We start from the raw sequence: 18,690 nt of genomic DNA on the forward strand, positions 1-18,690 counted from the left end.
ATAGGAACAAACATTAGAATAGTATAATTAAACTACAAAAATATTACATTTAGATATTTTTATTCCATTCATAAAGAAAGATTAAGTTTAGAAAAACATCCTTCGAAAAAAATGTAATTACAATTTCATTTAAGTGGCTGGCAAAAAATCTTTCGTTGTGTGTTTGTAGAAATTATCACTGTATGTATGTTTCTTTTTATTTTTTCCTTTTTTATATCCAAAACAAGGCACATTCAATAGGTAATGGATTCGATATATTGGGATACGATGTGTTTAAAATGCTCTTACAATTTATTTTTATTACATTGGGGGATGACTCTTCACATTGATCCAAAACATAAACAAAACTTATTACATTACGAAGGCGTCACTTAGCACAGAGGACGGCTTCACTTTATGTGAATGACATACTGAACTAGATTGTGAATCGTTCGTTCGTTGATCGTTCTTTGTGGATCTTTCGGTAGGCGCTCAGTGAGCTATTGAACTATAATGAACTATATCGACTGATCTAGTTCATACGCTCTTTTCAATGAATTGTTCAATTGAACTAGTTCGTTCATGAACTATACAACTCTAGTGTAAAACACGACAAACTCTGTTGCAAAAACAGTTGCAACTTTTGGTACTTTTTGAGAAGAGTTGGATTTTTTTGAATAAATGCCGAATACAACACTGTATTTTTGGTGGATTTGTGCCGGATTTAAAATAAACCCAGCCGTGAGAGGATTTAATACCCCGGTTACACTATTGAAAGTTAACCCACTGGGTTTAATAGATCCAGTGGGTTAATCTTTGCTGGTTACACTTAGCTTTTCGAGGATATAAACTGTCTGCTGATGTTTGTTTACGTATACATACAAAATAACTAATAAAGTCGCGTTTTACACTTTTACAATTTCTCGTATGAGATATCATCCCCACTTTGCTCATATTGGTATATTTTACACACAGGGATACATTTTTGTATCATGGTATCAAGCGTACTTTTTATTAAAAAAGTGTCTTATGTAAAAAACTAAATAATTTTATGATTTTCAATTAAGTTTAGATTTATTAACTCCATAAAATCTCATGCGACCAATCGTAAAGGTGTAAAACACGACAAACTCTGTTGCAAAAACAGTTGCAACTTTTGGTACTTTTTGAGTAGAGTTGGATTTTTTTGCACAAATACCGAATACACTGTATTTTTGGTGGATTTGTGCCGGATTTAAAATAAACCCAGTCGTGAGAGGATTTAATTTTTGTATGGCAAATCTGGTCAGATTTGACCAGATTAAGGAATAAATCCTCTTGAAGTGGGTTAACCCGGCAAAAAACTGTAGTGTAACCGTGCTATAATTTTTGTATGGCAAATCTGGTCTGATTTGACCAGATTAAGCAATAAATCCTCATGAAGTGGGTTAACCCGGCAAAAAGCTGTAGTGTAACCGTAACATGACGTATCTAAAATAGAATTAACAATATTAATTATTATAAAAAACATTTTACAAAATGTGTATACAAACTTCCCGTTTACATTTTTATACCCACCACTATGTGGGAAGGGTATTATAAGTTGGTTTTGGCCAAAAAGTTTGTAACGCATCGAATATACAGCTCTGTTCCAGAACTAAAAAGTTTTTACAATTTTTACCACTTTTACACATTTTGCGTTGCCGTACACAAAATTTATATGAAAATCGTTTACGACATTTACCACTTTATAAAGTACGGGAACAAAATGAATGTCTCGACGAGCTGAGTCGATCTGGCTATGTGTGTCCGTCCGTCCGTCTGTCTATCTAAACCTTGTAATCACGCTAAGGGTCGCAATTTTGATAGGATCGTCATCAAATTTTGGGTGTTGATGAGCGTCCCGGAGGGGAAGAAGCCTATTGATTGATTTGGTGATGGTCGGATAATATTCAGTGGTCGGAATGGGCAAAAAACTTATTTTGAGAAAAAATCAACGTTTTTTCCAAAGCGAATATCTCAGCTTGTATAAGGTGTATATCAAAAGCAAGACGTAACGAAAGTAGAAAATATCACCTTTACAAAGATGTATAGTAGGTTGTCGTAGGTGGTCAAACAACGAAGATATCGCAATAGTCGGTGATACATCCCATTTTAATTTTTTTTTCGAAATCGCGCTACAGTTCGCAATTTTGATCGGATCGTGGGCATTAATGGGGGTCCCACAGAGGAAGAAACCTATTAATTTTGATGATGGTCGGATAATATTCCATGGTCGGATAAGAGGTATATATCGCAATAGCCGGTAATGCATTCCATTTTCCGATTTTTATGTAATTACGCTACAGGTCGCAATTTTGATCGGATCGTCACTAATTTTTTGGGAGTTGATGGGGGTCCCACAGAGAAAGAAGCCTATTAAGTTTGGTGATGGTCGGATAATATTTAGAAGTCGGAATAAGCAAAAAGCTTATGTGGAGAAAAGTCAACGTTTTTTCTTATGCGAATGTCTCCGCTTCTGATAGGAGTATTCCAAAAGGAAAGCCCGTCAATGGAAAAAGAAAAGATCTCCTTTACATTGATGCAAAGTATGTTGGCGTAAGTGATATCGCAAAAGTCAGTAACATATCGAATTTTTCCATTTTTTGTAATCACGCTACAGGTTGGAATTTTGATCGGATAGTCACGAAATTTTGGGGGTTGATGGGGGCCCCACAGAGGAAGAAGTCGGATAATATTTAGGGGTCGGAATGGGGAAAAACTTTGGAGACAAATTCAAAGTTTTATTCTTTGTCAATATATCGGCTTCTAGTAGAGGTATTCCAACGGCAAAGCCTGTCAATGGAAGAAGAAAATATTACCTTTACATTTGTGTAAAGTAGGTTGGCGAAGGTGGTCAAACAAGGGAGATACCACAATAGCTGGTAATGCATCCAATTCTTCCATTTTTTGCAATCACGCTACAGGTCGCAAATTTGATCGGATGGTCACGAAATTTTGGTTGCTTATGGGGGTCCCAGGGAGAAAAGCATATTATGTTTGGTGGTAGTCGGATTATATTCCCTAAAAGAAATGTTTACCAGTGAAAAGCTTATGCACCGGGGTAGTGGTGTAGGGTATCACATGATCGGCCCCGTCCCGACTATAGCCTTTGCTCACGTGTTTTAAAATACACAATAATTTGTTCCCCTACGTCTTACTCACTTAACTTCTGCGAAATAACTAAAACACAAGCTACAGCATGCAAACAAAACAAAGAAATTCGTCTAGCCGTTGATTGTATACAATCAACTCTCACCCGAAGTTCGGGAATTTTGCTCGCGAGAAAAAGAAACTAATTTCTTTTCAGATTATGTGCAGAGTACTCGGAAACTAATCGAAAAAAAACCGAATTAAAATTTCCCTTCAGAGTTTGTGCGGAGTACTCGGAAATTAATCGAAAGAAAATTAATCAATATTTCCCCTTAGAGAATGTAAAGAGCACTCGGAAAATAATCGGGAAAAAAAGTTACGAAACCTCGGAAAAAATTTGATATCAGAGCCATCGGCAAAAATTGTTGGCTGGGTATATTTTCATAAGGGTGGATTTTGTTTACACAGCGTTTGGTTTAGACAACCACATGAGCATAGTGGAAGTGATGCCAACCATTCCGAAAGCAAAATCACACCAAGTCAAAAAGTTTATTCTATCTCTATAGTGAGTTTGCACATAACGGGATTTAGTAAATCCACTGGGTTTCAATAATAAATACAATAATAAATAAATCCTCATAAAGAAGGTTAACCCGGCAAAAAGCTCTAATGCAAAATAAAATATTTACTAATATTTACTAATTGTCATTAAATATTGCATTATTACAGGCATATGTGTATGGTAATGCGAGGTGTGCAGAAAATTAACAGCAAAACGGTTACATCGACAATGTTGGGCGTTTTCCGCGACGATCCAAAGACCAGAGAGGAATTCTTGAATTTAGTCAATAGTAAATAAAGTAAAAATCCGATCATGCAAATATTTCCACAAAGGAAAATCATGTACTTTCTCTTCAGTCGATGGACGATTAGAATTTTCAAGGAAAAAATAAATGTGTTCGACAAATAATCCAGTACTTAAAAGGCAAATGTTAGCTGCGCGTGGAGGGATGGTAAATCACTATTATTAATACATTATTGACATTTAAAAAAATAACAAAATATGATTATACAAAATATATCCGTTTTATGCATTGATAGTTAAGCTAATTATTAGTGCTTAAGCTAAATATTCAATGCATAAATTCTAAATTTACAAATAGTTTACAAATAATGTTTTTAATATGTACTTGTATGTGTATATCAACTTGTTGTAAAATTACATTATTTTTATTATTAATAGGAGAGAATATGAATACATATTTTTGGAAAAACATACATACATTTACTACAGCCGTGATAATTGGCAGTTGCATCTTTTATTAGGTAACATATTGATAATTACAGGGTCCAATAGATAATTGTACATCACAGAAGTGGAAAAACAACATATACATATATTTGTAAAGGTAAGGTTACATTAGGCAAATATTTGCTCCAGTGACAGGCAGTGTGCGCTTACTGAGAGCAAGTGAGCGTAAAGATTGGATTGAAATTTATCCTCACTCGCTCTCAGTAAGTGCAAACTGCCTGTCGCTGGAGCAAATATTTGCCTAATGTGACCTTACTTTTAACCATTTTTTTATCTGAACACTTGAACGAATTTATTTTTTTTTTTATTTTTGGTGTCTGGGTATAGTGATTGCTTTACATACTTACTTATATATATTATTGTTATTGTTTAAATATTTTTTAAAGTTTTTGGAATGTTAATAATAGATATGTCATTTATTTTTTTTAAATTTATATTATATAATTAAATAAGATGGAACTAAAAGTTTCTGCATCGAATCAAGTGTCAAACTAAGCAAACGTTTTAGGGAATTTACACAAATAAATGAAACAAAAATATTTACATTAAATTTAGCAAATAAACTACAAGAAATTGCTTGTATGTACCATATATTATTATATTCTATATGTATATTACAATAAAGTCGTTGTTAATAAAAAATTTGTTTTATTTGAATTGGTATAAATGGTAACCGAAATGTTGACATGCTACATGGTAAAAGAAAGAAGGTGATACAATAATACCAACTGTAGTGCGATTCTCTAACACATTTTTTGAGTTACCGACAAAAATCGTTAAAATTAAAAGGCTTATAATTTCGGTAATTAACGAAATTTTTCGGTAAGTTAGCGACCAAAAGAAAGTAGTCGTAAAGTTTTACCGACAGCAACAGTGTTGTCAACTTTTATTTGAACTTTTCATTCATAATTTAGTGTTTTAATTTTACCGACATTTGTCGGTAACTCAAAAATGAGTTAGAGAATCGCACTACTGATGTCTTCATTTGCTGTCAAAACAAAATTTTAATTAAAAATAAATAATAAATATTTCGCTTCCATAAAGAATATCTGTGTACAACATCTTTATATAAGCTTCGCGAAGAATATTTTACAGTTTTCTTAAAATTTTTGACAGCAAATACAGACTACGGTCTGAATTCACCTGAATTCTTTTAAATTCGCCTTGGTAGAAACCATGGCGGAATAAGGTGTTATAGCTGATTTACACTTATGCTCCGAAATCGGTTAGATTTCACGAAATCCTGAAATACCCCCTTTTGTTTACACTTATTTTTTGTTGATTTCAAACATAACACAATAATGAAGGTAGATGCCAAGGCACATTTATATAAGGTAGACGTGACAATCAGCTGTATTTTTACTTTTTTTTGTAAATTTGATTTTCAAAATGTAATAGGGTCTACTCGTTAAATTTGAAACTTCGAAATTTCCTAACATAAAATACTTCTTTTCATCCTAAACGTGTAATAAAAATGGCCTACGACAGTTCTGAATGTTTTATATTTACATTTTGATCTAAATTTGTTCTATTTTAGAGGATTTTGAAAATGTTTTTATGTTTTTCCTGAGAAAATTTTTGGAACCACCCTATTATTCAATATTTTCTTTGACCCTGCGTTTATACATGACAGGACAGTTGAGTTCATGTATTGATTGTCTAAATCCCAAAACTTGCCTGTGTGACGTAGGCGTCCAGACAACTGCAAAAACAGTTGTAATATTATGAATGAAAATCATCGATTTATTTTCGTTTTCCGTTCACATATTTTCTTTTTGAGCATATTCTTTTGTTTTCAGCACATTTGATTTATCATCTCACTTCTTTTTCACAAAAATATCAAAAATATGTTAACACGAATGTCTGTCAAAAAATGATGGACACCTGGAAGACAGCCGACAAATGTATGTATGTGTTAGTAAATCAGAGTTGTATTTGAAGACAAACTGTCTGGTGCAAACGCCTAGTGACATTTAATTTTCAATAACAACAATGTTGTTTTTATAAATTTGTTAGTTGTTGTAATTCATGCATCTACCTTATATAAATGTACCTTGGTAGATGCATATGTGCAGCGGATCGAATGAATTTTCAAAAACAAGTTTTTGTCGATAAAAATATACGATAGTATAGAAATTTACTGCTTTAATTTCGAAAATCATCGTAAAATTGTGTATATATACTAGGCCGGGGCCAGTTTTGTGAAGGGAAAAGACCTTAATGAGACGCGTTTCTGATTCCTGGGATTGAACTGAACAAAAAAGTCCACTGGACCATATGTCTACGGTGAAAATCGAGCCTCCCGATTTTGACTTGAAATTTTTTATTGGCGTTTTTTTTTTTTGATATTTTGGCATATAACAGCCAAACAATTGATATTTGCGATCCACAGCTAACAGCTGATTAAAATTTTTTTCTTGTTATGGCCTATTCTGTCAATAGCAGGGTTGACATTTTTTACTGTTGTTGACATTATGCAATTATAAAGGTAGATGCATCGGTGCATTGTTCCAACAAAAAACTGATTTAACATTATATCTTAAAATTGAAAACAAGGACAAGAAATTTTATTCGCGTGGCTAAATAAAATTGTTGTTTTTTTTAATATGCAGTAATACTTGCGAATGAACGATTTGTCAAGTATTGACATCTATTGAAATTTGTTCTAAAAGTACGGGAACAGAAAAATTACAAATATTGTAAAATTTATAAACGGTGAGAAGTTGGTTGCTATAATATTGAGGTAGTAAAAGACTTCGTCTACCTCGGCACCTCCGTAAACACAACAAACAAAGCCACACTGATACTACCCGTGCTGATGTATGGCTCCGAAGCCTGGGTACTTGCGCAAGCAGACATGGCAGTGCTTGGTGTGTTTGAGAGAAAAATTCTTCGAAAGATCTACGGACCAACCTGCGTTGACGGTGAATATCGACGTCGCATGAACCACGAGCTGTATCTGCTGTACAACGCCATCAATATTGTTAAACGTATCGAGATGCAGTGATTGCGTGGCCTAGCGATGATGAGCGATGATGACCCCGCTAAAAAGATGTATAAACACGGACCGCTTGGCGGTGCACGCAGAATTGGCAGGCCAAGGAATAGATGGCGCAAACAAGTGGATGATAAGATGAAAAGGCGCGGTATTCCAGAAAGCGAAGCAACAAATAGAGAGAATTGGAGATCTTTTCTTAGTTCGGCCTATAGAACAAATGTTCTGTAATGGGCCAGCTAAGTAAGTAAGTAAAATTTATAGCTGAAATGCAAATCTGCAAATCGGATGATAGCAATCACGATGTTAAGGTTAAAATACAATAAACTTTGTTGCTTGCTTCACGCTCAATTTCATTTAACAGAATAAAGGGGAGGTACTACATAATTAAAATTCTTCTTTATTCTTTTACATAAATCGAGGCTTGGAGAAACATGAATTTCTCATTGTGTTTGCACCTTAAAGCCGAAAAAATCCAACGTTTAAATAAAGTTTGGCGTCAGTTCTGTTAAAAGAATAAAGGGCCAAGGGCAACTTAGTTCGATTTTTTCTTTATTCTTTAATCAGAAATGACACAAAACTTTACTCAAACGTTGGATGTGTTTCGGGATGAAGCTGAAAACACATCCAACGTTTCAGTAAAGTTGGGAGTCAATTTAGATAAAAGAATGAAATAGCAAACCCAACATAGTTCGAAATTTACTTTATTCCAAGGCACATTTATATAAGGTTGATGCCTGAATTACAACAACTAACAAATTTACAAAAACAACATTGTTGTTATTGAAAATTTTATGTCAATTTAAATATAGGGTCGTTCTAAAAATTTCTCAGGAAAAAAATTTCGAAGGATTTTCTTAGGTAAAGCGTGACTTTTTTGTGCTTGAATATCCTTGCGGAGGCCTCTGATGTTCAGAAACATAAAATTTAGTACAGTTAGTGTTGAATTTTTTTAATTGAATTGAATAAAAAATATATTACATTTTATACAAAACTAAGCAATATTGTTCAACAAATGCACAGTAATAGCTTTGTTTGTTTGTTTTGTTATTGTTGAAGATTCAATCGTATGATTGCTTAAGTCTGGAGTATTCCCCCATTGGCTTAACTTCATCATTACTTTCCCTGCCAACGGAATTATCAATTGGCTTTTCAGTTTTTTAAATGATAATTTTTCTAGTGAAAACCTGATACTCTTTAAGCATCGAGTATTCTCATATTAATGAGAATGATGCTAAAAAAAAACACCAGAACAAAATATACTCGATGCTTAAAGAGTTCAGTGCCTCGATTCACTATCACATTTTATCGACACTCAAGTTATTTAAAAATTTTAACCCTATTTTTATCGACTTTGGTATTCTGAAACATTTTTAACAACTTTACTCATTGTTTTTTAAACTTTTGTCGTTAATAAATACACATACATCGTTAAATTAACAGCAATAAATTTTGTGTTGTTAAATTTTCGACGATTTGTTGTTATTGAAAAATGGCATTTGAACAAGTTATGTAGGATTTATCTCTTGGAATCAATTTTAGGAGAGAACCTGCTATAGACATAAGATTACTTCGCGACTAGGACAGTCTCTTTTAGTCGATGGTCAGACTAGCACGATTTCAACATGGCGACGTCAAGTTTATAGGCGAGGGGTATGAAGTAGTGAAACCCATGTACATGGTTTTCTGTGTTTGTTATGTTGCCTCTTCTTGTTTTTCGTTGCAAGATTTTTTCTTCCATTTTCTTTCATTTTTATTTTCTCAAGCAAACGTTAACAACAAAACAAACATAAAAAGATTTAATAAAAACATTTATTTAATTAAATAGTGAAAATTTAACTATTAATATTAATTTAATTATTAATGTTAATTATTTTATGTTGTTTTTTTTTTTTTTTTGGTTTATTTATGTCTTTTTTTGTTTTTATTGGTATGAGAAACACAACAAACACGAATGGTAAAATAAAGAGGACATGCAAAAATTATAATCTTTCACGTTAACGTGTGTGGACACTAACGAAACTTGAAAAGAAACTTTACCGAAATTGGTTTCAAGAAACCTTGCTAGTCTGACCATCGACTTAACGACATATTGGTAATAACGATGAAATCTAAAAGTCAAACATGCCTGTTCGGCCCTTAGAATAGCACTTATAACGACCGCGTTTCGTCGCGTTTTTGACCGTTGTTATAGCGAATTCGACTGTATGTTCAAAACCGAAATGAAACGGACAGTTTACTCGATGCTTAAAGAGTTCAGGTTTTCACTAGAAAAAACAATCATTTTTTAATCAATTTAATGTTTAAAACATTTTCGACGTTAACTTTACTGAATTTTATGTTTCTGGGCATCAAAGGCCTCCGCAAGGATATTCAAGTAAAAAAAAAAATCACACTTTACCTAGAAAAATCCTTTCAAAAAAGGCAAAAATGTAGTACCTTAAGGTGTTCCATGGTACAAATACACATCGGCAATTGTTGGTAACATAAGATGTCAAAATTTGGCATCAATTCAATGCAATTGACACATTATGTTACCATCAGCTGGCTTGATAATGCTACCTGTATTACTGTACCATGAGGTGTTCGAATATGAATTTTGCTTCGACTCTGAACGCCATCTACCCGTAAATTATTGAACTTGTTAAAATATTTTTTTATATCATGTAAATTATTATTAAATATTCTCTATGCAATAAATTAATGCATTTGTGTCTGCCATATCTGCTATAAATAACGATTTTACTCATTTTTGAAGAGTGTTCGAATATGAGTTTTGCATGCTGTAAATACATTTTGAAAATCCTCTAAAATAGAACAAATTTGAATCAAAATGTAAATATGAAGCATTCAGAATCGCCGTAGGTGCTTTTTATTACAGGTTGAGGATGAAAGAAGTGTTTTGAAGTGTTGAAAACCAAGTTTACAAAAAATGTACAAATACAGCTGATTGTCAGTGTGTACCTTGCTTTATTCTTTTATCGGAAATGACACAAAGCTTTACTGAAACGTTGGATGTGTTTACGGCATGAAGATGAGAACAAAATGAGAAATTCATGCTTATCCAATCCTGAATTTGTGTAGAAGAATAAAGAAATCCAAAATCGCATTTGAATTAAGTAGTACCTGGTCTTTATTTATTTAATTGAAATTGAGTGTGATGCAAGCAACAAAAGTCATTGTGTTTCTACAATGAGAGCCGCAAGCTTTCTATTAAAATTTCTAAGTTAGTTCATAGAAAAAATGTAATGCGGCATTTGTACTAGTGATTTAAAGCCCTAAACACATTCAACGTTTCAGCAAAGTTGGACGTAATTTCTGATAGAAGAATAAAAGAGCAAGGAATTGATTGAATTTTTCTTTATTCTTCTATCAGAAATGACGTCCAACTTTGCTCTCTCTTACTCTCTTTACTTTAGGGATTAACAGCGTCCATGAATGCAAACTGAGTACATATCATAATGCTTGGTTTACATTTACGAAATCCACTCGATTTCATCTGTCAATTCCTTTGGGAATACGTCAAATGAAAACTCATCTGAAATCGATTGGATTACATTTGACGTTTGAGCAATGGAATTGACAGTTGAAATCGAGTGGATTTCGTAAATGTAAACATAGTATTGGTTTACATTTACGAAATCCACTCGATTTCAACTGTCAATTCTTTTTCCTATACGTAAAATGAAAACTCGTCTGAAATCCATTGGATTTCATTTGACGTTTAAGAAATGGAATTGACAGTTGAAATCGAGTGATTTCGTAAATGTAAACTTACTATAAGAAGTATTTGAAACATACACCAATTTTGAAAGAGTGATTTATTTATATGTATGTACGATAACTCAAAAGTTTGTACAAACTTTTACAAAATGCTCTGTTCGATAACAAACTTGTTCAATAAAAGTGAAGTGAGAAGTACTTGCAAGTAGTTGCAAGAACTTGTAAATACTTTTTACTTGCGAAGTTATCGAACAGGCCTTATATTTGAACAGAAACAATTTGGAATGTTCGTTATTGCGTAGCACTCAAGGTAGAAACACAATTACTTTTGTTGCTTACATAACGCTCAATTTCATGTAAATGAATAAAAACCAGATACTACCTAATGCAAATGCGATTTTAGATTTCTTTATTCCTTTACACAAATTCAGGCTTGGATAAGCATGAATTTCTCATTGTGTTCTCACCTTCAAGGTGTGAACAAAATGAAATACGCCGCTTTTTTCGCGCTCAGTTTCATGTCATAGATTAAAGGCCGAGTACTACCTAATTCAAATGCCGCCTAAATAATTTGAATTATGTCCCGGTGCACACTAGAGTGATTTCATTGAAAAAATTTCATGAAATTATGTGTCTCTAATTTCATGAAACTTTTTAATGAAATTCACGTTAGTGTGGACCGAGACTAGGTAGTACTTTGCCTTTAGTCTTTTACATGTCTGTGCTTAGACACACACATTTCTCGGGAAAGTAAATTGAGTTTTTTGGGAGAGAGCGGAGAATAAAGAGCTCCTCAATACTCTTTCCTACCCCCTATTGCCTAAAAGCTGAATTTACTTTCCCGAGATATTTGTGTGTCTAAACACGAACCATGAAACTGAGCGTGGAAAAGTGGCGTATTTCTACCTCATGACACAACTACCAGGTAGTGGCATCACACCAGCTGATCGAATATGAAAAGTCAAATCCCTTTATAAAAAAAATTATTTTTGTTGTAATTTCCCCAACAACATAAAGAAAGTTTTGACATAACATATTCAAAATTTTACGATGCCACTACCTGGGTAATTGTGCCATGTTCTACCTTCATTTCCACAGTCGTCAAAAAACGTAGAAAAATTCAAACCAAAGATATCATTCCCGTGTGAGTTAAAGTGAAATATAGTGAAGTTGGTCGCAGTTTTTGCTACATAACAAAAAAATGCTGTCTGGTCAAAACGAAGACGCCGAGTTTCATTTTTTTCATTGAGTTGTTAATGTTGGCGAAAAAACAAATTGTGTGCGCAAATAATTAATAAGTGTATTATTGTGGTGCAGCAACATCATTCACACCGTTTGGCGCGTTTTATTCATTACTTTTCGTGTTTACTTCTCGCTTACTTTCAATAAATCAATCTTTGCAAAGTGGTGGATGAACATTCGCTTTCTACCAAAAGAAAAACCTATATACACGAGAAAAGTTTGAAATTAATGCATATCCATCATGGATTTAGCAAACTTGGACAAAATGAAGGTGGTCGATTTGCGAAATGAATTGCAGTCGCGCGGCTTGGATACCAAAGGAGTTAAAGCGGTGTTGGTCGAGCGTCTACGGGCCCATTTAGAAGGTGGTAAGTAGTGGAAACAATAGAATAAGTGGTATAGCAAAAATCCATTGACATTTAAAAAGGGTTCTTTTACAAATGGAGCATGTATTCCAGAAAATATGTTATTTCTAGCAATGTGGTTGCCACATGGCTGGGCGATTTTTTGTGCAATTACAAGCGCTAAAAGGGTAGAGTTGCCAATTCATTGCAATGTTTTGCACGAGAAAAACTAAAAATTTAGCAATGTCTCGATTAACTTTAGTTTTTCTTTTATGTATTCTTTTTTTACATTTATTATAGAAGTTCCCCCTTCTCCTGGCACACCTGGACGACGTAGTCGTCGCACAAGGTCAATGACTAGATCCCCTTCCCCCTCACCCGTCAAAAAGAACGCTGAGGTGCTGGAAACTCTAGAAGAAGAGGAAGCTGTTAGCGGGCATGAAGTAAAAGAGCTACCGAAGACACCAGAAAAAGAAGTCGACCGACCCACAGAATCTACTCCGGAGAACAAAGATGAAAACACGCATGAGGTGGAGAAGTTGTCATCAAATACTCCCGAAACTGAAGCGCACGATAAACAAACAAATGGAGCAAATGAAGCTAGTGAATCTGAGGCAAATCGTTCTTTAGCTGAAAAAACGACAGAGGAAAAGGAGAACGAAAAAGAGGAAGTCGAACCCGAAGACAAAAAAGAAGAAATTGAAAGTGAAGCATCTGCGAAAGAAAACGAGGAAAATGTTGAAAAGGAGGTATCTTCACCTAAACCATGCAAGGAAAGCGAAGAACAAATTGAAAAAGAACGCTCTCGTTCGCGTTCTCCATCGAGGGATAGGCATTCCCGATATTCGCGTTCTCATTCTCGCTCCAGATCTAAAACTCGATCGCCTACCCGATCCCGTTCGCCAAAAACTCGCAGCGTTGGAGGTCACAATAGTCCAAAAGCTACTGAAGATACCTCAACACCAGAAGACGAGCCCACTATTGAGGACAAGCAATTTGGTTTAAGTTGGTGTAAGTAATATGTGATAGCTTTTCCAGTATAATTTAATTAAATGTGTTCGCTTAACTGAAGTGACAAATTTTAACAGCCTTTGCGAATAATGTTATCACTTGTCTTTTTCATGAAAATTTCTTCCAAACATTTTGTTTTCCAGACGATTCTGATCTGCATCTACGTATAGATCCTGTTACATTTACATCGGCTAAACCCATAAATCACGATATATACGCATTAATTTGGTCTGGGGCTCGAACTAATTATGGTGTACGTGAAGGCAAAGTCTGCTTTGAAGTTCGTCTATCAGAAGAATCGAATATAGGACGAGATCATACATTCCGGGATGAACCACACACTAAAGGCTTTCGTGTGGGTTTCTCAATGCCTTCATCTAGTCTTCTCCTAGGGGAATCTGAAAATTCATTCGCATATTGTGAGTCGGGAAAGAAGGCGACAAATGGTGAGTTTTTAGAATTCGCCAAACCATATCAACTGGATGATGTTATTGGTTGTTATCTTGATTTGGAGAGTACACCGTGTACTATAAAATATACATTGAACGGCGAAGATGTAGGAGTCGCCTTCGAATTTGATAAAAGTATACTTGGAGACAACGATGCATTGTTCCCACACATTTTAACAAAAGGTTACGAATATCAAGTGAACTTTGCTGATAATGACAATCTTTTGGTCAATGTAGAACGTAAAGTTCGAAAGAGACGTAAACCGAAGAAAGTCGAGGAAAAGAAAGCTGAACAAAAATCAGAATCCAATTCCCCAACTAAAAATAAAAAATCTGAAAATACCGATGAGGAGGATTGGGATAATGAAAAACCAAGTACAGATGAAGAGAAGCCAGATAGCGGAAAAGGTGAAGACACGCAAGAAGAGAAGGAACCCGCCCAAGATAATAAGGAGAAGTCTGAAGAAAATAAGGAAGAGGATGACGTACAAAATGAAAATGATAGCAAGATCGAAAATAAAGAACAAGTTGAGGAAGATGTCGAAATGAAGACCGCTACAGAATCTGAAGAGAAGGAGAAGAAGAAGGACAAAAGTAAGAAATTAAACTAAATCATGTTAATAACTAGTACAAATGGTGTATTATATACATTTATAGGTGAAGAAGAAGAAGAGACCAAGACGGATAATACTGAACCGTCCAAAGCCGATGATAGTAACAAAGAAGATGACAGTGGGCCTTCGCCATCCAAACGCAAGAAGATGGATGTTGCGGAAGAAGAGGATGAATACGAAGAGATTCACCCAGTGCCTCGCGATACCATGGCTCTACTCAGCGGTTATGAGTTGATTGCCCTGATCCCAGAGGAAAAATACATTGCTGGACCTCAAAGGCCAGAAAGCCGAAAGGAATGCGAAGTAATTCTAATGGTTGGCTTACCAGGTTCTGGTAAAACTACTTGGGTGTTGAAGCACATTGAAGAAAACCCAGAAAAACGCTACTACGTCATTGGTGCCGATGCTCTTATTTCTAAAATGACGGTAAGTAATATATTGTCTATCATTTGGAATTTATAACTAAAAATTATATTTCGGCTTTTTTAAAGGTGGACGGAGCCCATCGTAAATCTGTACATAAAGGACGCTTCGATCGTATATACGAACTCTGCTTCAATGTTTTAACATCTCTGGAGGATATTGCCATTAAACGTCGCCGCAACTTCATTCTTGATCAGGTAAAAATCTATAAATAACTAAAATGTGCAAGGGCTTAAACATATTTTAGACTTATAAAAGTACATTTTATAACCAAAGTTATGGTCATTAAACAAAGCGGTTATCCCAACAGCCACGAGATGTGGCTGCAACGTCTTACAGGTATGTCTTAGCGATTAAGTTGCTCATCTACGAACTCTGTTGTAAGTATTTACGAATACATATGCATGTCATATGTAAAGAAGGCTGAAAAACATACAACACCTTTTTTTGCAAATTGGTGTTTAAAGGATCGGGCGGCAAAGTAGCCAACTTGTAAGTAAAGCATTGAAATGTAATGTGATTCTTTAAAGAAAGCAACTAATGTGTTGCGCCGAAATGAATAAAACTACAACCCTACGGCAAAGGTATGTGTAGATTAAGCTATAGCATTAAGAGAGAGGAATAATATTGTTGGATTGAAATCAAGACGGAGAACTATTTCGAGTTATATCCAACAGAATAGAACCCAACTACTTAATTATTTGAAACAAAATAAAAAATGTATGCCCTGCACATAACTTATAACGCAACGTAATCCATAACGTTGCCTTTACTACTTTTTTATTTAAAACAAAAATGAAACAACACCAACAAAACCGATCACTAAATCACGTACAAATGATCAATGTTTACATCCCTCTCCGGAATTCAAAATAAAAAGGGAAATGCATATGCCTCAGTTCAGCGACGTAAAATGAAGGGCTTTGGAGATTTTAAACGTAAAGCTGTTGTTTGCATACCCAATGAAGATGAATTGAAACGTCGTCTGGAGGAAAAGAAGGAAAAAGGACATACATACACGTTGAGAGACTCAACTTTGCATAGTTTTCAAGGTAAATATATTGATGTTGATAATTCAACGACCATAACTTCTACTACTACTTTAACTAATCTATTATATTTCAACAGCTATGTAATTATAAAATATCCTATCAATATTACTACTATTACAAACAAATTTTTCATGCAATATACTGTAAAATTGTTCATAACATGACTTTTGAATGGGAATTAGGCACAATTTCTAAAAATCTTCTTATCCAGATTTTATGCATTGTAATTGGATATTTTTTGTTAATTCTCCTCTATTATGTTCTCGAAAGTCTTAACATTGAATGCACTCATCATGTGCGTTATGAGAGTTGTGTACGATCAAGTTGTCATGTTTAACAAAACTATTTGTACATCAGAGCAAATTAAAATAGATTTCACAGATATATACAGGAGATATACCATCAAGGATTTATTCAACTACTTCCAAATGGAGTATTTATATCAGAATATTAGAAATATTTTCAGAAATTTTTATTAGGAACGCTTAGAGTCGTTGAGATAAATCAGTGAAATTAGATTTGAATTGGTTTTTTCATATAAATTCAGATGTCAGAAAAATTAAAGTGAAATTAAGTAAATTTAATTATTTATATGGGAAGATACATTTTTAATTTGTTTTACGTTTCAGCTAACTTCACTTTGCCCTCCTTGGAGTTTGGATGGTTCGATGATATTATTTTCACCGATTTGAGTGGTGATGAAGCTAAAGAAGAAGTGAAAAAATACAACGAAAAGGGCAAAAAAGCCTCGAACCGAGATAAACGCCAACGTCGCGACAATTATGGAAATGACAATCGTCGTCGCTATGATGATCGCAGGCGTTACGATAATCGCAATGATAATCGTTGGAATGACAGGCGCGCCGGCGGTGGTGGAGGAGGAGGAAGCGGAGGTTATGGTAATAGAGGATACAACGGCGGTAATAGAGGATACGGAGGTGGCGGCAGCGGTGGTGGTTACCGCGACGATCGTGGCTATGGGGGCGGTGGTGGTAATCGTGGTTACGACCAACGTCGTTATAGTAGTGGGCCTCAGAATTGGGTGCAAAACAATCGAAATCGCTACGATGACCGCAATACGAATCGATACAGCACAGGTGGCGGTAACCGTTATGATTCGTATGGTGGTGGGTCAGGATCCCGTGATTACCGCGGTGGCGGTGACAACCGAGACTACAGAGATCGAAACCGTGGTGCTGGAGGAGGCAGTGGTGGTCGTCGCGATGGCCATCGTTCTGGTGGTAGCTCTAACCAGCGGGATTTTCGGCATGGCCACCGCGGCGAAGATAGTCGCGGTGGCCCAGGCTCAAGCAAAGCCGCACCAACTTCATCTAATTACAAGCCCAGTGCGGCCGGTGAAGGCAGTTCTTCGAGTTATGAAAAGTACAACAAAAGTAATGTATGTTTGATAGAAAATACAACTATAGGACAATGCTAAATAGTTTCTATTCCAAATTTTCAGACAAATTCCCAAGCTTCAGGAAAATACAACCAACAACAGCACCAGGCCCACAACTGGCAACAGTATAATCAACAACAATCTAGTGCAGTTGGACAACAGCAACAACAATATTGGAATTACGACATGCAAGGTATGGAAATCATCACTCACTGTGAATCTCATTATTATAACTTAAATTACTTTCCTTTTCTGTAGGTTATGCAAATAATCAACAATGGCAAACCATGGATCCTCAGCAGCAACAACAGTGGATGTCCTGGTGGCAGGTAAGAGACATGGGTATCCTCAAATAACTTTTGATGTAACGTTAAAATATACTATTTTCCAGCAACAAGGCAATTCAGGAAACAATACTGCGTCCGATCCCAATCAATACTGGTCTCAATATTGTTACACAACCCCAGACACTGCAACTAATTCAAGTAACAAGTAATGGTGAAAATATCGAGCAACATTGTTTATTTTTAAAAACACAGTACAACATTTCTATAAAAAATACAATTTCCAAAACCACACGCACCGGAAAATATAAATCTTCGGAAAAAGATAGAGTAAAATATTTGTGGTCATTTCATAAAAAGGGTTTTTCTTGTTTCATTAGGTTAAGCTATTTTTAAATTCCATAGCGTTTTGAGTTTTTTTGTTTTGCTATTACAGAAATGTTTTTTTATGATTACACATTTCCATTTTATTTATCCTGTGTGTTTTAAAATCTTTTGTTAATTCCAAACACTTGAATAAAAAGTTTTAAATGTACTCCTCTCTAAATTATAAAAAGATCGAGTTTATTTTCTTAATATTAAATCGAACTACCTTGTCGACATTTTAAGGCAGATTTTCGCATCCACTATCTCGTCCTTTTGTACATGAACAGTAAGAGTTTTGGTAAACATTGTCTTTGTTTTGTTACATAAGGGTCACAGTCAAAACATTTGGAACGGCGACTGAACAATAATCCAAGATCTAAGAGAAA

General features: G+C 34.8%; 3 protein-coding genes across 4 annotated transcripts in view; 2 read left to right on the forward strand and 1 right to left on the reverse strand.

Moving 5' to 3' along the window:
* The window catches only part of Pu (GTP cyclohydrolase punch), a 38,278-nt gene extending 33,234 nt beyond the window's left edge, over nucleotides 1-5,044 (forward strand). For both annotated transcript variants that reach the window (XM_073989202.1, XM_073989201.1), the window contains exon 5: nucleotides 3,820-5,044. In XM_073989202.1, the coding sequence (XP_073845303.1) occupies nucleotides 3,820-3,949 (130 nt within the window). In that variant the 3' untranslated portion in view covers nucleotides 3,950-5,044. The remainder of the gene's footprint in view (nucleotides 1-3,819) is intronic.
* The window catches only part of pcs (SH3 domain-binding protein parcas), a 549,277-nt gene that overhangs the window by 51,103 nt on the left and 479,484 nt on the right, over nucleotides 1-18,690 (reverse strand). The window lies entirely within an intron of this gene.
* LOC141386475 (uncharacterized) lies at nucleotides 12,262-18,494 on the forward strand. The gene is made up of 10 exons (XM_073955032.1): nucleotides 12,262-12,730; nucleotides 13,007-13,717; nucleotides 13,861-14,760; nucleotides 14,824-15,206; nucleotides 15,272-15,400; nucleotides 16,084-16,255; nucleotides 16,885-17,654; nucleotides 17,718-17,847; nucleotides 17,913-17,983; nucleotides 18,046-18,494. Exons 1-10 carry the CDS (start codon nucleotides 12,604-12,606, stop codon nucleotides 18,148-18,150), a joined length of 3,498 nt encoding a protein of 1,165 aa, XP_073811133.1. The 5' UTR covers nucleotides 12,262-12,603; the 3' UTR covers nucleotides 18,151-18,494.

This window comes from Musca autumnalis, unplaced genomic scaffold, assembly GCF_047663935.1.
Source record: "Musca autumnalis isolate F117 unplaced genomic scaffold, ASM4766393v1 scaffold_5, whole genome shotgun sequence".
Classification (NCBI taxonomy): Eukaryota; Metazoa; Arthropoda; class Insecta; order Diptera; family Muscidae; genus Musca; species Musca autumnalis.